The sequence below is a fragment of the Propithecus coquereli genome, unplaced genomic scaffold, assembly GCF_000956105.1.
Source record: "Propithecus coquereli isolate 6110/MARCELLA unplaced genomic scaffold, Pcoq_1.0 Scaffold27, whole genome shotgun sequence".
Lineage (NCBI taxonomy): Eukaryota > Metazoa > Chordata > Mammalia > Primates > Indriidae > Propithecus > Propithecus coquereli.
In genome coordinates this window covers 12,078,174-12,100,308 of record NW_012148285.1, presented here as the reverse complement: position 1 = coordinate 12,100,308, position 22,135 = coordinate 12,078,174, and the positions used below count along the sequence as shown (strand labels likewise).

At 48.1% G+C, this 22,135-nt stretch overlaps 1 protein-coding gene across 1 annotated transcript in view; it reads left to right on the top strand.

Annotated features, from left to right (window-relative positions):
• LOC105812987 (chromosome unknown open reading frame, human C16orf62) overlaps positions 1 to 17,525 on the top strand; it is a 136,022-nt gene extending 118,497 nt beyond the window's left edge. The window contains exons 28-31 of the mRNA XM_012647550.1: positions 4,215 to 4,380; positions 12,116 to 12,234; positions 16,678 to 16,824; positions 17,231 to 17,525. Of these exons, the coding sequence (XP_012503004.1) occupies positions 4,215 to 4,380; positions 12,116 to 12,234; positions 16,678 to 16,824; positions 17,231 to 17,329 (531 nt within the window). The 3' untranslated portion in view covers positions 17,330 to 17,525. The remainder of the gene's footprint in view (positions 1 to 4,214; positions 4,381 to 12,115; positions 12,235 to 16,677; positions 16,825 to 17,230) is intronic.
• The last annotated feature ends 4,610 nt before the right edge of the window (positions 17,526 to 22,135 follow it).

Genomic DNA, 22,135 nt, shown 5'->3' with positions numbered 1-22,135 from the left:
ACCAGATAGTCCCTAGTCTGCTTTATTCATACTTTAAAATGCAGAACTAAGCGTTCCACAGGATGGCCCTCTCTCCTCTGCAGACAGTAAATTTTTGGAGCATTTTGAAGCATTCTGCTTTGGTGTCAGTAGTTGTCAGCCTCTTGGGGAACCACTTTGCAGAATAAATAGTCTTCTCTATATAATTGAACTGATGCGTTTCATGTCACAACATGTGGTAAGACAAGTAAAGCAGAATCGACTGAACAAGTTCAGTGCCATAGTTTGCAAGGCCTAATTTTGATTCAGTTGCAATTTGCAGGAAACGGAAATGCTATTACTGTCCATTTTCTGGCACTAGTCATCTGGGACGCAACAGGGAGATGTTGTTTCTCCTTACCCTGGTGAAAAGGTCCAGCCATAAGCCTAGCAAGATGTCCAGGTGTTTCATTCATTCAGTCTTTTCCACCAATACGTATTGATCTGGGAATTGAGAAGTGAGCAAGAGAAACATGTCATCCTACTCAGGAGGACAGACTTAATGTCAAATAAATACACTCTTAACCACAATTGTGTAAAGTGCCGGGAAGAACTGCAGGGGCCTCTGAGAGCTTTCAGTTTGAGAAGAAAAGAGCCAGGGGAGTTCCCCGAGAAAGTGCCATTTGAGCTGAGATTGCAGGGAGGACTAGTAAGTAAGTAACTGGGTGCAGAAGGGGAGAGGAGAGGGCACGGCCTGGGTAAAGGCCTCGAGGCAGGAGGGAGCCCTATGCACGGAGGGGCCAGAAGAGAGCCGCAGTGACTGGCGCACGGGGAGGGCACACGGGATGCCCGGGAAGCCGCTGAGACAGACGGGGGCGCGAGAAGCGGCGGGCTGGTCCCTGACAGCCTCCCGTCAGGAGACGATCTGTCTCCCCTGCTCTGCCCCTGCCCCCCCAGGGCCCCTTCATTCCTGTCCTGCTCTTCCTCCTAGCCCACCTGTGTTCCAGCTCCTTTTCTTTTTTTTAATTTATTTTATTTTATTAATTTACTTTATAGAGACAAGTTCTCGCTCTGTCGCCCAGGCTGGAGTGCAGTGGTGTCATCATAGCTCACAGCAGCCTCCAACTCCTGTGCTGCAGCGATCCTCCTGCCTCAGCCTCTCGAGTAGCTGGACTACAGGCGGGTGCCACCACACCCCTAGCCTGACTCCTTTTCTAAAGGGCTTTATTATTTGTTTAACCAACATTCATATACCTCATAACGATGAGCCAGCCAACAGTTCACAAATACTTACTCAAAACAAGCCTGTTATTATCATCCTCGTTTCATAGCAGTGGAAACTGAGGCACAGAGAGGTGAGGAGTCACCAGTGACAAGTCATGGTCCAAGGCCAGGATATCTGTGCTCGGCCACCATCTTCACTGCCCCTTATCTTGGCCTTCCTAGGAAGGTCATCATTTCTAGGGCATGACTTCTCCCAAGGGAGCGGGGTTTAGCAGAAGGATTCCTGCAGACCAGAGACCCAAAGGGATATTGCTGATGGTGGGCGACAGGTCCCCTGGCAGGCCAGGTGGGAGGGAAGTTTGAGCCCCTTTCAGGTGCCCCTTGGGAACCCCCTTGTCAGCATTCGTTTGCTCTGTCTGGGAGAGGTAGCCCTGCCAGGGACACGCAGGGAACACCTTTTCCCACTGGAAGTGCCATCTGAATCTGGGATCTTTTTCTTCTTCTTTTAAAAAAAAATCTGCCTTTCCTTAGTTGTTGGCATTGAACCATCAAAGTACAATTTTTTTGAAAAATGTTAACAGCCACCGAAGCATGGATATCACGTGGAAAATATTTTCCCTCTAGAGAAAGTTAGAAACAGTCTCTCACCTCTTTGGTTGTGAGCAAAAGCTCACAGAAATGGCTCACTACAAACCTTTACTTGTTCCACATTTTTGAAGGTGTGTTGCCTGCTCTCCCACAAGAGTTATGGCATTTGTGTTGAAATTGAGTTACTGGAACATTCAGATTATTATCTGTTCCCAAGGCAGATCCTTGGGATTTTAAATAAAATATATTTTTGAACATCCACATAGCAGAATAAAACAGCCTAGTTAGAAACAGCTGTTAGCAAAGGAAGGCAGTAAGTAGTCAGTCACCAGCTGAGACTAACTGTAAACGGAAGGCAGACCACGGTATGGGCAGTTTCATGCACGTGGTTTGCAGCATTCAGACTTGGAGCTTGTCTTCTTTCTTGCCCACACCACGAGAGCAATTTCTGTAGATGTTAACAGCTTGTACAACACATCTCACGCCCTTCCACCATTGCTCTCACCTACTGAAAGTATTCTAGACGCACCTTCACGTTAGAATTAGGCTGATTTTCATTCCACCCTCTTTGGCGATGATGCTTCTCATACTCCAAGTTCGTATTCCGTGTATGCCTTCCCCCAATTCACAAGCTCGGTGGACTCAGAGACACGCCCAGGTCACCTGCAGAGATGAAAATACAGTATCAAATGTTAGGACTGTCCTCTCTGGAACCAGACTGCCAGGGCTTGACCTCTGGGTCCCAAAGGTACTGGCAGTGTGACCTTGGGCCACTTAACGTCTCTGTGGCTCATATGCCATATGTGAAATGGGGGTATATCTTCCCGGAACATAGAAAAGCTATGGTAGCAACTGCAGATGTTAGCTATTATCATTTGTTTTTGTTGCCACCTCAATGCCTGGCACATAGAAGATACTCAAAATTGTAATCTTTCAACATTATTTACCTGGGGCGGACCACGTGCCCAGCACCATCCCAGAGGCCAGGGTACCATTCACATCGTGTTCCCCGAGGCTTCCATGACAGAATACGATGTGTGGCCAAGCAGACCTGGCCGTGTGTTAGTAAACACAACAGGTACCTGTCCTCTTGTAGATTACGGGCTGGTATGACAGAGAAACAGGTAAGCCATGAGATTTGTTGGGCATTCACAGAAGGAATAAATAAGATTGTTTTGGATGGCGAGCAGTGCTCTGAAGAAAGTAAGACGTGATGAAAAGAGGGGAAGGGGACTCCGGGTGGACCACCAGGGGAGGCTTGTGGAGGAGCAGACATGTAAGGTGAGAACTGAGGCCGCCTGGGAGCTGGTCTGGCCGAGCCCTGGGGGCCGAGACTGCAGTCGGAGAACAGGCCTGTGCCAGCATGCACATTCCTGCACCCCCCGCCCCCTGCCACCCTTCTGTCCTGCTCTGTGCCGGGGAGACTGGCCTCTGGGGACTGCGTCGCCCGCCTGCCTGCCTTCTGGCTCCCAGCTTGTTCAGCTAACAGGAGGCGCCAGCAGCATCTCGGAGGGCAGGAGGAAGCGAGGCTGGGGTATTTTTCCCCCACACTCACGGGGCCATGATTTAGCAATGGTTTTGTTCTTGCCCCCAGGGTGGCCTCATGTGCCAGATGACCTCCCCCAGCTGCAGGACTTGCTGGTTCCAGTAATGCTATGCCCCACACCTTAGCAGCTGCTGGTGAAGGGGTGGCAGGGATCGGCGAGGGAACGTGGAGGGGCTGCCTGGGCACGTGTTCTGCGTGGCACGGGAAGTCTTTGGAGCGTTTTAAGCAGGGGAGAGCCCCGTATTCACATCTACCTTTTTGGAACTGCATTGAAGCAGCTCGCTTTTTTACATCCCAGTGCTTTTTTTTAGATTGAGATTAGCATCTGAGAAACACTGTTTGCTGTAAACTCTGTGACTCTCTCTCGGGTTTTTCCTCTCCCGAGAGAGCATCATCCGTTTGGCTGTTGCTGTTGTTGAACGTCCTCGACAGCGAGGCGCTATTTAAAGTCGGTGCCTCGAGTGGTGACAGTGATCATTTGGGGGCTTATCCAGCGTGGGTGGCTTCTGCTATTCCATCTGCCACGAGACCCACAATCTTGCTTTTATAATCGGAGCAGGACTGACTTTTTTTTTTTTTTACTGCCACCCACAGAAAAACAAGAGTGTAATTTTGGAAACAGGCCATTAAGCTGACAGGTAACTTTGCTTTCTCCTTCCTCGGACCCAAAAGGGAAGGCTCTCAAAACATGTTTGCCCAGACGGGGGCGTGCTGATTAGTGGGAATCACATCTTGTCATTTTCCTCTGTGTAGTTTAACGCAGCTTATGAGTGGGTCTTGCCTTTGTTAAGTAACTGGCACTTTAATTCCTCTGCAGCTGCTGAAGGGAGGACTTGAGTGTCTATGTTGTTTTTTTTTCCTCTTTAGGATTATTTATCCTTTTTTGTTTCTCCACTAGGACCATCCTGAACACGGGGTCCTGTTTCTGGTTCGAGAGCTTCTCAACGTGATCCAAGACTACACCTGGGAGGACAACAGCGATGAGAAGATCCGCATCTACACCTGCGTCTTGCACCTCCTTGCCGCCATGAGCCAGGAGACCTTTCTCTACCACATAGACAAAGGTAGCAGCGTCCCCTCCCGCCAAACCCTGCTCCGCCTGGATTTCACAAAAGGCAAATGGAACGTTGTCATTTTCTCTTTTATTGACTTTCCCCTTGTGTTTTGGCCGCTGTGAACTTCTGATCCAGGTTTCACTAAGTTTACCTTGATCTAAGACATACCCGGGGCAGCTCTTAGAGTACAGATTCCTGAGCCCTCTCTTGCCCCCTTCTAAGTTAGAATCCCCAGGAAGAGGCCTGAGAATTTATATCTTTAACAAGCGCCTGAGATCATTTTGACCATCAAACCAGTTTGGGGAAAGACTCTTTCAGATCAGTGTGCTACAGAATAACCCAGAACGATGGCTAAACATACACATGCGTGAGCTTCACGCCAGGCCTGTTCCTTACCACAGTCTCAGGGAGGCACCCGGCATGGGTGTTTGTCGCCTGCTCTTCAGGTGATGCCACGGTTCAGCCAGCCCTTGGTTTGGGTGTTCTAGAGGAGGGAGGTGGCCTTGTTCCCCCACCTGCTACTGGCCATTTCGAACTTGCTGGTGTAAGTTTAGGAGCAGCCTCTTCACACCCTGGGTGTAACATGGAGCCGCCCAGTTCCAGGCCTTCTCCCGCTGAGCCTAAGTGTCGTCCTGCTTGGCGGGCAGTCAGCTCTAATTTTTGGTTTCCAAAATATGCACCTATTGTTAAAAGTGCCTCGGCCAGTAATTGTATCCCCTGCGGTTAAAAAACTGTCTCTACACATGGAAATTGCAGTGAACGCGTTAGCAGTGCTAAGGGGTGGCCTTCTGTCATAGCTCTGCGCAGCTTTCTCTTGCTGGGATTTGGGGGCTGAGGATAAAGATGCAACTTGGGGAGGCCGGTTAATGTGAGAATGGTGGCTCCCTTGACCTGAGCACCTACCGCGTGCCAGAGACCACACCAGACCCTGCAGGCATTTTTCTCCTTCAATCCGTACAGCTTTGCTATGAGGACAGACATTTGTGTCCCCAAGGGGAGACCCAGAAGGACAACGTGATTTGCTCAAGGGCTTCCACCAGTTAGTGACGGAGTCTTTTATAGTATAGCATGTAACATACGTATAATGAGCTGTCAGGCTCAGTGAAGTATCACAGAGTGAACACACCCAGGTGACCACAGCCCAGATCAAGAAGTAGAACACTGCTGGTTCCTCAGAAGTCCCCCTCATGCCCGTTCCAGTCAGCGGCACCACCCTCCTCTCCGAAGGCACAACCACTCTCCTGACTTCTAGCATCATCGATTAGTTTGCTAGTTTTTGAATTTTATGTAAACAGAATCATTTCACAAGCATTCTTTGGTATCAGGCTGCTTCCAATGTGATGTCTGAGCCTCACCTGTGTTGGTTGTGCATAGCTGTGGTTCATCCTTTTGCGTTGTTGCGTAGCGTTCCACCGTGTGAATATACCAGAAGTGGTTTGTTCCCTTATGGCTGGACATTTGCACTTTTCTAGGTCCAGCTTGGGGCCATTATGAGCAGTGCCACTGTGAACATTCGTGTACATGTTTCTTAGCGTACATCTCTGTTGGCTATCTGCTTTGGGTGAGGTGAGGGCTTTGCTTACGTTCTGCCTTGGTGGATACCACCTCCCAGTTCTTCAAAATGGCTAGACCAGTTGACATTCTCACCTGGCATGAATGAAGCTTCCATTTGTTCTGTTGGTATAGTCGGTCTTTTTCATGGTAGCCCTTCTGATGAGTGTAATTTGCATTTCTCTGATAGCTAATGAGTTTGAGCACTTTGTCCTGTAATTGATGGCATTTTTATTTCCTCTTTTGTGACGTGCACACTGTGAACAACAGAGAAGGTTTTGAGGACCAGACAGGGACAGGGAGCGGGCCTGTCAGAGGAGCATGCCCTGCACTTTCCTCACTCTACTCTTCCTCAAGCAGATTGAGTTAATCCTGTCTCTGAACGAGAGCGCCAGGGCACGCTGCCGGAGCCAGATTGCTACAAAGGGATCGAGGCTATATTTGATGGGCAGGAATCTAGTTTTCTAGCTTTTAAAGATGAGAAGAGAAGGATGGGTTTTCTTTGTCTTCTTAGGCCAGCTGTGTTTACTTTGGATGCACAATTGTGACCTGACAAATGCCTTTGTGGAGAGACCCAGGGGGTTGCGGGGGGCTCTGCGGAAATTGGGGGCCCCATTTTCCTGGCTCCCTTTCTTATCCTAGGGAGCCTTTTAGGCACTGCTGACACAGCTTAGAACTTCTGGAAAAGAGGGGTTAAATAAATTTTGCTCAGCCGCTTTCCTTCCTGATTAATAAAAAGAGAAGGCTCTGACATTACCTGGAGCAGTAACTCCAGTACTTCCACGAGGGCTTGCGAGAGCGTGCACGTGTTAGATGTGGAAGAGAAGAATATTCCTGCACACTGAATGTTTATTTAATTAATGTGCAGATCGAGGATATCTTTGTTGGGAGAGTACAGCCCAGGGTGCTTCTGCGAAGCCAAGGCACAGCCCCCTTCGCTCTTCCACACCACCTGCCAGGCCCTTGAAGCATTTGGGTTTGTGACCCAGGTCGGACAGATGCGGAGATCATGGGCTATTTTTAGTGGCCATTTGCCAGGGACATCATCTCTGCCCCCGCGAGAGCCACGTCTGGACTCGCAGGCCCATTCTACACTCCGGCCTGACCAAATTACCCCGAATTCTCAAATCCACCCTTTTCTTTCTCCCTCTGTGACCACCAAGTGTTAGCATGGAAAACTCACTTCCTCTCTCCCAACTCCTTTTTCCACTTTCTCTAGTGAATTTAACCTTTAGGGCTCAGCCTAGATCTATCTCACTGATTCCAGAATTCAGTGCCAAGTCTAGATTTTTAGGATCCCATGGCCCCCTCTGGAGCCCGCTCCTGGCACTTAGCACATGCTGTTGCAATTGCCTGTTTGTGTGTCTGTGTCTCCCGAGAGACTGTGAGCTCCATGAGAGCAGGGCCCGGATCGGCCTCGTCCCCAGTTCTTAGCCCAGAACTGGGCACGGAGCAGGCCTCATTCACTAGGTGCTGTTTTGTGTGTGCGTGTGTGTTCGCTTACACACGGGCCAGCATGTGTGAGCGAGCAAGCGGCCTGCTCTTAACACACCTCCGGCCCCTCTGGGTGGTTGGGCCTTCCCTCTTCTCCAGTTCTGGGCTGTTCAGAGAGAGAGTAAACTCCAGCCGGGAGGAAGACTGGGAATTTATGCCAGGAGCTATTCTGGTCTCAGCAGGAGACGTGAGAAACTCCTTCACCAGCTGCAGTTCTGCCAGCCTGCATGATCAGTGGTAGCGAATGGCCGAATTGGATTCTTTCACTCCTTACGAAAATAACCACCATCTTCCACGTGGGAGACAGCAGTCACGACACCGCAGCCAGAGCCGTCTTGGAAATTCTAAGACTGACTGCGCGGCGGCCCAGGGCCATTCACTCCCAATCTGGTTCAGAGAAGCAGTTGCAAAGGAATCTGCCTGGGAAAGTGGCCCCCGAAGAGTCCCCATAAATGGGCAGCTCAGGATTGGATGGAGATTACCTGCAGGCAGAGAGCCTGGGGAACCAAGGAAATCAGCCATTCTCCTTACTCTTAGGCAGTATGTCTGCAACTTGCTGAAAATGGTTCATCCAAAAAATAAAAAAATTGTGTGTGTGTGTAGAGAGAGCAAGCAAGAGAGCTTGCACAAAAGTAGCAAAATGTTACTGATTGGTGATTTCAGGCAAGAAGTAGGCAGGTATTCATGGTACTGTTTTTTTTCCTACTTTTCTATAGCCTTGACATTTTTTGAAAATAAGCTGGCGAAAAAGAAGAATCAAGAGTTATTGTTCTGGAAATGTGAACTATAAATGAACAAAAATCATCCCTGAAATTATTTTATCAGTTACTTACTATATGCTTACACGGGCCCATTTCCCAAAAGATTCAAGGCAGGTTATAGGAAATATATGAAAATAATGAAATATAGTTTTTTAAATTTAAAAGCTTGCTTCTTAGGAAATTCGAAATTAGGAAATATATATAGATATGTCTGTGCTAAATATAGGGGCTCTACTATGTATCCTGTTTTGTCACTTTTTAAAAATTAATCGTGTATTGTAACTATCTTTTAGTAGTAGTATATTGTAGCAGTAGTGTAACTATAGATTGTATACATTTATACCACAGAGCGGGGAATCAAAACTCCATAGGCATTCTGTTGCTTCTCATCCCACCATTATAAACACCAATGCAATGAACATCACAGACATGCATGTTTGTACACCTGTTGGATTATTTTCTTAGGATAACTCTCTTGGAGTGGTTTTCCCAAGTCAGAGCATCTGGACTTTTTTTGTACTAAGACCTTTTCTTGAAACATTTTTTTTAATTGTGGCAAAATATACATAACATAAACTTTATCATTAAGTGCACAATTCACTCTCATCAAGTACATTCACAACGTTGTATAGCCATCACTATTATCCATTCCAGAATTTTTTCAGCATCCCCAACAGAAACCCTGTACTCAGTAAGCAATAACTCCCCCATGGCCCCTCTCTCCAGCCCCCAGTAACCTCTGTTGTACTTTTAGCCTCTGTGAATTTGCCTATTCTAGGAGCCTGATATGAATGAAGTCAGTATTTGTCTTTTTGTGTCTGGCATATTTCACTTAGAATAATGTCTTCAGAGTTCATTCACGTTGTGGCATGTGTCAGACTTCCCTTCATTTTTAGTGCTGTATAATATTCCATCGCATGGATATTCCACATTTTGCTTATCTAGTCATCGGTTGGCGACACTTGGGTTGTTTCCGCCTTTTGGCTATTGCGAATCGTGCTGCTGTGAACTTTGCTGTGCGTGTGTCTGAGTCGCTGCTTTCTGTTCATCTGGGCCTATACCTAGAATGGGAATTGCTGGCTCCAGCCATAAGTCTACGTCTGACTTCTTGAGGAACTGCCGTGATGTTTCCACAGCAGCTCTCCATTTTACGTCCCCATCAGAAACGCATGACGGTCAGTTTTTTACATTCCTGCCAACACTTGTTTTCCGTGTTTTGTTTAATAATAGCCATCCTAATGGATGTGAAGGGCACTGGACATTTTTAAGGCTTTTCATGTCTATTTCACACTATTAGACTCCTACCAATAGTTTTCCCAGACGTATGTCAAAATCAGTTATCATTCTTTCTCACCTTTGTGATATAAGTGATTTTTTAAAAAAACGTTCTGCGGTTTTAGTTTTCTGTTCGTTGGTTACCAGTGAAGTTGATTTTTGTCATAACATTATAGGCCAGATAAAGACCTGGGCTTTTCTGAGACTTCATGGCAAGTGTCTGTTGAATATCATCCTTGTTTCTGTAGCTCATAGCCAGTGGTCCGGTGAGTATTTCTGTTCAGACAGTGACAGCTCGTGACTTACACGACAACGAGCTGTCGCCATGGCGCACTCTCACTCTCAGCCTCACCTGTCTGCAAGTGAAACTTCGTGCCATTTGTCCCTCACTTGTACAACCTCGCAGGCCCTCCTGCATTAGTGATAAATGGTAGCTCTTTTGAATTGTGTGTATGCGAGTGTCCTTCCCACTTGTTCCTTAGAGACAGTGGTGAATATTCTGTAAATGGGGCGAGAAAAGCACAATACATTCCAGCAGACAAGCTAAGCTGGATTTGGTTTATTAAACACGGCCCTAAACCACACAGCTGGATTAGTGCTGTTCGCGTGTGGCTGCATTTGCACAACCACACCCTCCCAAGGCACAGGCATGGCCCAGGTGTATCAGATGTCACCACACCTAGGACAGTGGCCCAAATTGTAGGAGAAGCGGCAAGAACTGCAACCAGCAAGAAGTGGGCCCTCTTCTTGACCACTCAGTGCTGCGGCGGCTCCCGGGATTCTCCCCCAAGAGAGTGCTACTTTCCCACGCCAGGTAGAAATGACCACACTTGACCACTGCAAGTCAGGGTTTGGGATTTGAGATGAAAGCAGCTGCGAAAGGATCCAACAGAAAAGGGAGGATAAGCTCACGAGAGTGTGGAGAGAAAGAATCGACTCTGCGAGGCAGGGCTAGGGGTTCCATTGTGTGCTCTAGGCTTTGCGGCAGGCCCTAGCCAAAAAAAAAAAAAGAAAAGTAAACAACTGAAGTGTCCCCAGTAGGGACCAACTAAATACATTCTGTTCCATCCTATGATAGAATACTATTCAACCATTACGAATCACCCCCAGATCTGTATGCAGTCGTCTCCCCACATTTGCAGTTTCAGTTACCCGTGATCAACCATGGTCCAAAAATGTTAAATAGAAAATCCCAGAAATGCTTCATAAGTTTTTTTGTTTTTTTAAGACGGGATCTCACTCTCATCCAGACTGAAGTGCAGTGGTGCAGTCACAGCTCACTGTAACCTTGAACTCCTGGGCTCAAGCCATCCTCCCGTCTAAGCCTCTTAAGTAGCTGAGACTACAGTCACACGCCACGGTGCCCAGCTATTTATTTATTTATTTTTTAGAGACTGAGTCTTGCTACATTGCTCAGGCTGATCTCTAACTTCTGGCCTCAAGCAGTCCTCCCACCTTGGCCTCCCAAAGTGCTGAGATTACAAGCATGTGCCACCTGGCCTTCTTAAGTTTTAAATTGCACACCATTCTGAATAGCGTAAGAAAATCTCACTTTGTCTAAACCACCCAGAACGTTAATCGTCCCCTTGTCCAGTGTATCCACACTGTATGTGCTACCCACCCATTACTGTATAGCAAAAAGCATAATGTATTCAGGTTCCAATACTATCTGAGGTTTCAGGCACCCACTGGGGGTCTTCGAATGTATCCCTCAGGATAAGAGGTGTCTACCGTATGCAGGTATGGAAATAGCTCCAAGATTTATTATTAAGTGAAAAAAGCAAAGTGTAAAGCAGCGCACAGCGTAGTATCTCTTTCCTCACCCAGATCACGCTTTGTGTGAAGTTCAGTTGATAGGAAGGAGGGAGGGAGTTTAGACTCAGGCTGTCCTTGGCTGGACCAGTTTTACTCTGGGCAGTGGTTGTCACAGGACGAGACCAAGCTGAGCAGAGGACTTTTTGGAAAGAGATATTGTAAAAGGGATGCAAGTTTTTAGAGTGTTGAAATAGAGAATGTTTGCATTCCTTCCAAGGCCAGTTTGGAGGAGAGGGTGACAGGGCAGGCAGCTGGATGCAGTGGCTAAGAGCTTGGGCTTGGGAATCAGACTTCCCAGTTTAGGATCCTAGCTGGGACCACTTCCTGTCCCTAAAAGGGAGATGTTACTGTCTGTTTCACATGCTGGTTATGGGGACTCTGCAATAGTGAGAGTAAAGCTCCTAGCCCAGGGCCTGGCAACTGCTCCGAAGGTCACTATGATTATTAATGTCCCCGTCCATGCAGGGGCTGGAGAGGGTATGACTTCCATACCGCTGGCTCAGACTAGCCTGCAGGCCAGGTGTTTTTTTGCTTTTGTTTTTCTTTTTTGTAGAGACTGGGGCTCTCTATGTTGCCCAGGCTGGTCTCAAACTCCTGTCCTCAAGCGATCCTCCCACCTTGGCCTTCCAGAGTGTTGGGATTACAGGTGTGAGCCACCGTGCCTGGCCACAGGTGTTTTCTTTGTGATTCCCAAGGCCCCAAGCCCAGTGGGAAAGTTCAGCTACTTCCATTTGCCCTGCCATGGTTTCCTGCCATCTGCTGACACCGCATGACACGTGCCTGCCTCTCCCTGGCCAGGATGGCCAAGGGGCTTGGGTCTGTCTCACTGTTCTTGTTTGTTCAATCAGTTGACTCCAACGACAGCCTCTACGGGGGAGACTCCAAGTTCCTGGCAGAAAACAACAAGCTGTGTGAGACAGTGATGGCTCAGATCCTAGAGCATTTGAAAACCCTGGCCAAGGATGAGGTAAGTGCCCTCTGCCTAGCCCCTGCCGGCTGCTTGCTCTGAAAGCATGAGTTTTCAGGGTGGTTTGACATTGCTTCATTCTAGAAAGGAAATTATTAAATGTATCATGTGCGTAATGTGTTTCTGTGCAGGCCATTTATTGAGTGCTCCAAAGCCTTCCTCTCTGCCCAGAATGTACCTGGCTGTTTCTTCTTATCATTCCAGCCTCAGCTCAAAGGACCTCCTCAGAGAGGCCTTCCTGAACCCCTTCTCGAGTAGCCACCTCCCGCCTGCATGCCTCCCCTGACTTGTCCCTGTGACACCTGATCCCAAGCTGAGCTGTTCTGCGTGTTTGTCTGCTGGGCAGTCCCTGCGTCCTCTCCTAGAATGTGGGCTCCATGGGAGCAGGGACCTCATGAGTCTTGAAGACCTGCTGTGCCCAAACAACCAACCTGAGACAGGGTCTCTGGGCCCCGCCCTATCCCACACAGGGCCTGGCATACAGGAGGTGCTCCACCAGTGCATGGTGAATAAATGACAGCGTGGCTTGCTTGTACCTTGGCTCTTCCGATGCCACAGCAGCGCTGTGAGATGTCGGTGCTACGTTTATTCTCACTGAATGGGAAAGGAAACTGAGGCTCACAGGGTGTGCAGGGACCTTGCTGTTTCCTCTGCTTGTGACAGAACAGCAGAGATGATCTTTCTTTCTTCTTCTTCCTCCTCCCTTCTCCTCCTCCTTTTTTCTTTTTAAATAATTTTTAGTGTTTATTCACCAAAAATTGATTGAGTATATGCTATGCATTGAGGATACAGGGGTGAGCAAGACAGACAACTCTGCAATGAACTAACGTTCTAGTGAAGCAGAAAAGCAATAAACAATGTCAGGTAATCATAAGAGTTGTCAAGAAAATAAAGCTGGGTGAGGGGGAAGAAAATGGTGTCATTTGGGGGCATGGAGTGGTGTCTGTTTTATCTTATTTAAATTTAATTTTATTTATTTCTTTATTTGACATAGAATTTTACATATTTATGGGGTACACAGTGATGTTTTGACACATATAATATATAGTGATTAGAGCAGGGTAATTAGCATATCCGTGATCTCAAACATTTCTTCACTCCGAAGCAACAGTCTGGTTTAATCACAGGTGGCTACTGACAGCATGAATGAGCATGGCCTAGAACCCCTAAGATCACAATAAAAATAAGGCCCAGAACCATATAATTTGGAGCCAATTTTATTTAACGTTTATGTTTCTTTTTCTTCGGGGGAAAGGGGTTAATGGTGATGATGACTCTAAAACAGAACTCTGAAAGAATAGCAAAGCTGGAATGTTCCTGGACATTTCACCTCACATAAGTACCAGAGACTTGCACTGAAATTGTCCATATATGCACATTTATTAGAATAGTATGTGTGGATTGAGCTGACATTGAACGTGCCATCCTTCATGTTAACAGCAGAATGAAGTTCAGCATGGGTGACCCTATCAGAGCCCTCCAGAGTCCGGTACCCCCGAGAGCATGAGGCTCGCTGCCCAGCCCTATTACAGCCCAGCAGGGTGAGGTCGGGTTTCTCCCCACCCAGTGGTGGGGTGGGGGCAGCTTCCTGCTGTCGGAAAACCCCAGTGCTGATGCTGCGCCTCACGTCGCATCTCCCGGCACTGGCGGCAGCCCTGCTTCCAAAACTGTCCTCTTAGGTTCACGTGAAGATGCCAGCCCTGTTTTCATCACAGCCTTTATTTTATGAAATTGTTTGTTTGGGTGTGGTGGAGCTGGGAACGATGCCAAACCCTTAGAGCTTCCTGGAAATGACAATTCTCATAGGAAAAGCAGCTCTTTTCCATTTAAAACCTCTGGCGAGAGGAGGGGGCCGGAGGCCCTGATTGGGTCTCCATGTTCGTGGTTTTTCCCGGGGTTTGAATATCAGCTGGCATGCTTTGTCATCCCTGGCACGTCTCTGATGGTTTCACTTTTAATGGGCTGTGGCATTTAAAACACATTGGAATTGAGCTTTTTAGGGTAAAATGCTTATTGACAGGCTATGGAACAGAGAAATAGTCAATTAGATATTATGTTCCTGGTTTGACTTTTTAAAAAATCGCTACCGCTTTAGTGAAGTATAGTTAAAAGGGCCTCTCTCAGGGGAGACTCTTTTAGTTGGCTTTGAAATAGAATTTTCTTTTAGCTTGGTCTCCTAGATCTAAGAAAGCAGGGCCCTCCTATTGTCCGAGGCATCAGACAGGGGCCAGGTTAAAAAGGGAGCAGAATGGCCTTGGCCTCCTCGCTGGGGCGGAACTGATAGAACAAATGAAGACAGAGGTGGTTGCCAGCCAGTTAGCGAGCCCGTGCCGAGTAGGTGCCAGCACTCGTGCTGCTTGCCAGGGCGACGCCTTCTCTCCTCACGCCTGTGGGCTCGGGCACCCATAGCGCAGCCCACTCCCCAGTGAGCCGACTCTTCGAGGTCAACCCCCTCAATTTGGGGGGGCCCAAGTCTCTTAACGGTCACTCCGCCACCCTTATTCAACTGCATTCGAAGCTGTTCCTTTTTTTTTTTTTTTCCACGAAAAGACTTTAAATTCTCACTTGGGGGAGGACGGCAGGAGGGGGCCCTCAGCTGGCTCAGCAGTCAGCAGAGAGTGGCGCTCAGTGAGCTCCACGTGAAACCCTTGTGGAATGACGGATGGTTGCCTAGGTCGGTGATACCCACCGAGGGTGGGCAAATGTGCTTTGGTCTAAGCCAAATCAGACCATCCCCGATCCTGCTCCCTGGACAAAGCTGTGCAGCTGAGGCTGCAAGTGTCTACCTCCTAAGAACGTGCATTCCTAATACGAAGCTACTGGGGGTCTGGAGTGGGACAGCTGGAGCGCAAGTCGTCCTCCTGCGCTTACCAGCTGTGGTCCTTGGGCAAGTTCCTTAACCTTTCTGAGCTTCGGGCACCTCATCTGCAAAGGGGGAGTGTATTTCCTGTTGCTGCTGTAACCAGTTGCCACAAACTTACACCTAAAACGACACCCATTTATGGTCTCCGCAGTCGGCAGGTCAGAACCAGTGCTGGAGGGGCTGACGTCTCTGTTGCGGGTTTCCCGGCGGGGCTCTTCCTGGGAGGCACTGGGAAGGATCCACTTCCCTGCTCCTTTGAGTAGGGGCAGAATGCGGTTCCATGTGCTTGGACCAAGGTGCTGTTTGCTTGCTGGCTGTTGGCCGGGGGTCCTTCTCAGCTTCTAGAGGCCGCTTGTACTCCTTGGCTTGTGGCCCCCTTCCTCCATCTTGAAAGCGAGCAGTGGTGGGGCACGTTCTCCTCCTGCATCCAATCTTCTTGCTCACCTTTCTTCTGCTTTTCTCTTTCACCACTTGTCTCTGATTCTGGCTGGGGAAATTTCTCTGCATTTAGGGGATCAAGGGATTCCACTGGGCCCACCAGATGGTCCAGGGTAATCTCCCTGTCTTACCTCCATCTGCAGAGTCCCTTCACAACAGCACCTGGGCTAGGATTTGAATAACAAGGGGACAGGTCTAGAATTCTGTCTACCACGGGAGGTTATAAATGTACCTGCCACAAAGAGTTGATGTGAAGAGTAAATCAGGTGAGTTGTATGAAGCGCAGAGCGGAATCCCTGGCACACACTGAGGCTCCTGACATTCTGCAGCGCGGCCAGGACCACCCAGCAAGGGCCCCAGCGTCCAGCATAGACGTGCAGTCTGGCCTGGCCCCACGGGCTTCCTGAAACAGCAAGTGCCCCCCAGTGGATGTAGCCTTCCCAGGGGCCTTTGTTTACCTTTGGGATATTGTATCCTTTCCCCTGGGCCTGGTGTTGCATTTGGAGATTTATTTTCCCTTTTGTCTCTACCATTCAAAGCTGGGGTTCAGGTTTGGCCTACCATGTGACATATGGTTAGACTTGTTTTGGCAAGGTACCTCTCATATCAGATTATTGAGCGAGAGAGGGAAGATCTGGTGTTAGCTTGTAAAGTGGTTCTTCTATTAATAAAAGCTGGACGTGGGAACCAGGTGTTGGGGAGCTCCGTTTGTGGGGAGCCATCATTTGGTCTCTATTATCAGCACCCGAGGGGTAGGAATAGTGACTGCAACATTGGTCAGTTCGAGGACACACGTGAAAGAGACGCCAAAGTCTCTCGGTTTTAAATTGTACTTGCATTTAAGCAAGGCTTGTCCCTGCTGGGCGAAGCCTCATTCCCCAGCCCCACTGACTGTTGAGTCTCTTCCATTTCTTGAGTAATGACCATCTGTGGGGCAGAGAACTACGTCAGCTCACTGAATCCTCGCTTATCCTGTGCAGTGGGGACCTCACTGTCACTTACAGATGAAGCAGCTGGAGCTCTGGGAGGTTAAGCACCTTGCCCCACAGCAAATACGTGGCACAGCTGGCGCTGTCCACGGCGTCACCCCGGGCCCAGCCCGAGCCCCAGTGCAAGGTAGTAACCTCCCTTTTCTGTTTCAGGCCCTGAAGCGCCAGAGCCTGTTGGGACTTTCCTTCTTTAACAGCATCTTGGCCCACGGGGACCTGCGCAACAACAAGCTTAACCAGCTTTCCGTCAACCTGTGGCACCTGGCGCAGAGGCATGGCTGTGCGGATACCAGGACCATGGTGAGACGCGCGCAGGGCCCCACCGCATAAGCCCGCCAGCCAGCGTCGGGACCTGGACGTCGCACAGCGCCAGTCTCCCTCGTAGAAAGGCACCAGGCCCAGGAATTCTGCTGGGTCACTTCCTAGCACTAAAGAGCACAGCATTAAAAGTTTATTCCCTCCGAATAAAAACCACAAGTAAAAACATCAGTCATTCCTGGCTATACCCAAATCTGATTTTGGGTCAGGTTACAATCTAAGTAGTTTTATTTTAAAGATTTTGATTTCTTCCCCTTCCCTCATGCTTCAAAAGACTCCCTGTTCTCTGCTAAGAGGCGTTAAGTTCACTTAATGGCTGATTTGTTGGGGCCTCGGGCTCCAAGGATAACGAACCAGAAAGGAGATGTATCTTTCTTTTTCCTTCTAGGTGAAGACACTCGAATACATCAAGAAACGAAGCAAACAACCAGACATGAATCATCTGACCGAGCTGGCCCTCAGACTCCCTCTGCAAACGAGGACCTGACCCCTGGGCCCATCCTCAGGGTCAGGGACTCCGATGCCAAGTCCAGAAAGATCTGCTTTGCTGCCCTGAACTCTTATTGGAATTTAGGGTTTTTTAAATTTTTACATATATACAAAGTGGTTTAAGCTTTGGCCTCTACCCAGGTTATTCTGACAGTGAAGAAGTGGGAATTGTCAGAGCATTCAAATCAAACTTCTTCATCGAGAAGCAGCATCTTAGTGTTTCTTTGCACAAGGGCCCTTGAGGGTCTCAGTAAGCACCAAGAGAAGGATCCTATGGGCCTTTAGCGAGAAAGAAAAGAGTGCAAGTAACATTTTTCTTTTCTGGAAGGTGTTGTTTCATAGTTTAGAAAAAGAACTTTGAAAAGCAGTTCACTTTTAAAGTGCCATTGTTCTAGACACATTCAATTCCAGACTTTGTACCCTGAAGTTAGAAAGCACCCCAAGTCTGGAATTCAGTGCTGCCTAAACCACCTTGGGGGATTTATACAAGGCAGATACCTCACTCAGCTCCTTTTCCTATCAGAAGCAGCTCTTGATTGGACCTAGAATATGCTGGTGGATCAGAGGAGAAAGCAAGGTCCAATTTGAGATCTACCGTGGCTTCAGCAGACCGTACTTCTAAGTGACTAATAAACGTCCTGAAGGAACACTGGCGTACGACTGTTCATTTAATTACTTCTGACTCTTTCTCCAAAAGAGACAGGATGTTAGCCCGGTTTGCTTTGCAGCCGTCATTCCAAACAGCATGTGATTCTGTCTCCTGTTCTACCACCAGTTTGGTGGACCTGATTCTTGGATGACTGCTGGTGAGCTTCCACCAACACTTCATTTTGAATCAGGAAGTGCACCCATATCGATTGGTAATTCACGGCCCACGAAATGCATCCAAATTGTGGATTAAAAGTGCCCCAAACTACTGGGCTTCTGGAAGATACACACTGGATGTAGATTACATTTCATCTGTACTCTGTGCAATACAGGATTACAGTTAACACATGGCTAACCTCCGAAAGTTAAAGCAATTGTTAAATAAATTCATATAAACTCATGTTTTTACTGAATAGTTTAGGACCAGCAATGTTGCTGTGGATTTCCTGGCCAACTTGATGACAAACATCCCACCCCCAGGAATTCTGTTGAGAAAACGGCCTCTATAAAGAACAGCAGACACTAAAGAATGCCTCCTGCCCTCTCCATTACTAAACATACAGAAACTCGGGAAGCATTGTGGTGTTGCTCAAATACGCTCAAGTGGCCTTTATTTCAAAAAACTATTTTCATTAAAACTATTTTATCTACTACTTTTACCACGTGATGCTATTTAGATGAAAAACAATTGGCAAATTCACAAATTACGCTCTGTAGGTCACTTCTACTTTGAGGCTATACATGTTGGACAGCATTGATTCCCAGACCTGGGCCAATGAATTCTTACTGCTCTTACATTAACCTGAAGTTGGACTTTCACATTAGGCCGGGTAGATACTATACCAAAGGAGCTTCTGAATCCTGCCGCCTGGCCCAGTTCTTGTGCAGTTTTCCCTGGCCCATTACTGAATCAATAAGCCAGTCTCTAAAAACCATGGTCTACACGGATGAAGTCTACGATTACGAAGGATGGAGCAATCAAAGATCTAACCAAGAATTTCTGGAAGGTAAGAAATGGAAACTTCTGCACGAGGCCTGTATTAGTTTTCTTCTGTTACTTTAACAGATCACCTTTCATCATCTGACAGCAGTTCTGTTGGTCCAAAGTCCGGCTGGTCTCACTGGGTTAAATTAGGGTGTCAGCACAGCTGCAATCCGTTCTGGAGGCACCAGGGTGGACAGTTTTCTTGCCTTTTCCAGCTTCCGGAGGCCACCCATGTTCCTTGGCTTGTGGCTCTTTCCTTCCCATCTTCAAAATCAGCAATGGCGGGTTGAGTCTTTAAGTCTCTTCAACACTGACTCTTGCTTCCTCTTCCACATTTAAGGCCCCTTGCGATTACACTGGGCCCACCCAGACAATCCCCGACAGTCTCCTTATTTTAAGGTCAGCTGATTGGCAGCCTTACTTCCTTTTGCTCTGTAACTTAACAAAGTCACAGCTTCCTAGGGTATTTCCTATTCCTGGCGGGGGTGGGGGGGGGCGTTCTGCCTACCACAAGCCCAAATAGTTCTAATAATTTGCAGAACTGAGCAGGCAACTTCTTATACAAGACAACTGTGGCTATTTAGCAAATACTTTTGATGGGCTAGTCTGGCTGTGGAAAGGCAGCCTCAGGGCAGGGCCTAGTGGGCTAAGCAAAGGTGTGGCAGGATTCACTTCAAGGAAAAAAGTGGTAAGAAGCATGAGGTTTTGGAGACAGCTGGAAACCTGCATTTTTTTAAGAAGGAAAGGACCTTGCCATAGTCACTGAAAAATCTCCAAGGGAAAAACAGCCAAGTTTGAGAACAGGGCTATTAAATATTTGACTAAGGTCTTGTCTGTGCTGTGTGCCAGACCTCCCTACCCTACTCTCGTCTCCCCCAAATTCCGACGCCTTATTGACGGGCTGTGTTCTACACACTCAAGACACAAAGAACACGGGAAATCACGCTAGAAAACTTGACAGCTTGGGAGGACACTGGAAACAGAGAAAGAAGGGGCAGGCGGATTCCATCCAGTATCAGTTCGTTGACAAAAGATGGAGCCCAGAGGGTAATTCTCCCCAGACTGTACTGCCCCAGGGACCTGCTCATCTGAGTGACGGTGGTCTGCACTAGTACAATAAAAAGCAGAAAGACAAGGTTAAGTTCATTCTGAGGACACCCAGCATCTTGTCTTGGCTGCCCAACCTTCTCTGGTTACAGAGTTTAAGTTCTTATGTACACAGAAAAGCAATAAAACTTCCCCTGAGCAAATGGATCTCATAAGCCAATGGTGACACATTGAGTTAGAAAGTCAAACTCTATTACACAGAGACTATTTACACAGGGGGAAGACCTGGCCGTCACATCCTAATGAGAGCCATGAGTCAGCAAGGCTTGGATGGGCGCAAGACTGGACATTCAATCGTCCACTCTCCAGAACCACCAGAAGGATGGCTGAGCACAACCTCTGAGGAGCTAAAGCTTGTCCAAACTGTGGTGTAACCTCTTGGCAGGATAAAAACTGAGAGCAGAAACTGGTCCCCTTTTACACCAAGCAAATTCCTATACAGGTGCTCAAGGTCGGGAGACATTTGTTCCTCTGTCAAAGGAGCAGGTGGCCAGAAGGAGCTAACTCAAAGGCAGAAACCTGCCTTCTGGGCACTTAGATGGCCCTTCCCGTTGTGTATCTCAAGGCAGGATCGTGAAAGGCCGGGCCAAGTTCATGTCCTGAAGGAAGTGGCCTACACGGGTCCTTGCTAGCACCTCCTTGTAGAACTCGACCTGGCCGGTGCTTGCTGGTCAGGGTCAAAGCCCAGGATATAGTGCAGCCACCTGAAGCGCCTGCCTCACCTCTGCCCAGAGGGGTAGTAGTGTCACCACACTCATCTCCGGGCATGTACCCCCTACTCTTGTGACTGGCCTGAGGGAATCTCCCTCCCTGTGAAGGGGGCTGGTCCAGGCACAAGCAATGAGTCATAAAGAAAGATCTCTTGAGGGGCTTCTAGAGGTTTCCTTGAACTACAAAAAGTGATATGCTGCCTGAAATTGCTCCTGCTATCCTTCTACCAGCCTGATGAAACCAACCCTGAAGATGACAGAGCAGAGAGGAAAAGACTGCTTCCCTGGAGAGCTGCTGAATGAAGCCCCTACCTCAGGACTTCCTGCCACGTGATACTGCATTTCCCGACTGTTGAGGCCTGCCTCAGCTGGGATGGCTGTAGCGGGCATTCAGGCCACGTGATGGGAAATGTCCCAATTAGAACCTGTATTCTGGGATGCAAAAAGCAAGGTGAATGGGAAGAAGGTGGTCAAGTGTGACTCGGGCCATTGCACCTGGAGCTGTGTGAGGCCTGCTGTAGAGTCCAGGCTTGGAAACACTGACCCCGCGGAGGATGAGGCAACTTCCTGCGTCATACTCATGGGCCTATGCTGCCTTGCACTTGACCTCTACCACAAAGGTCACCTGGGATTCTCCTCCTTGTGATCAAAGAGAACCTAATAAAACACATCCCTGGGAATTTGCTATTGGTTCATTGGCAGAACTAACCACTTTCTCAAATGCCTTGTTCAGAATTCAGTTACGGCACAAAAAGATCAAATCCAAGCTCAGCACTCAGGATCAATGGGAGACAGCTGTGAAAGGCAAGGCTGGTTTAGAGGCACATTTCCCAGGAGCAGAGGAAGCTCAGCCACGTACATCCACTTGGTGACAACTCAGACACCTCTTTGCCCGCAGCTACTCCCAGACGAGGGAAAGGAAAATGAGCTTGCTAGTCCCCGTATGTCATTAATTCCCCTTCCTGTAAGAGATTTAGACATCAAAAAACTTGTCTCCTGAATCCAAAGACATTTTAATCACCAACAATGGCTGGGTGTAGTGGCTCATGCCTATAATCCCAGCACTCTGGGAGGATGAGACAGGAGGATCTCTTGAGGTCAGTAGTTCAAGATCAGCCTGGGACACATATTGAAACCTGTCTCCAGAAAAAAAAAAAATTTTTTTTTTAAATTAGCCAGGTGTGGTGGCACACACCTGTAGTCCCAGCTACTTAGGAGGCCGAGGTGGGAGATTCACTTGAGCCCAGGAGTTTAAGGTTGCAGTGAGCTATGATCATTTCACTGCACTCTTGCCTGGGCAGTAGATCAGGAACTTTCTCAAAACAAACAAACAAAAAAAAAACAAGAAAGAAAG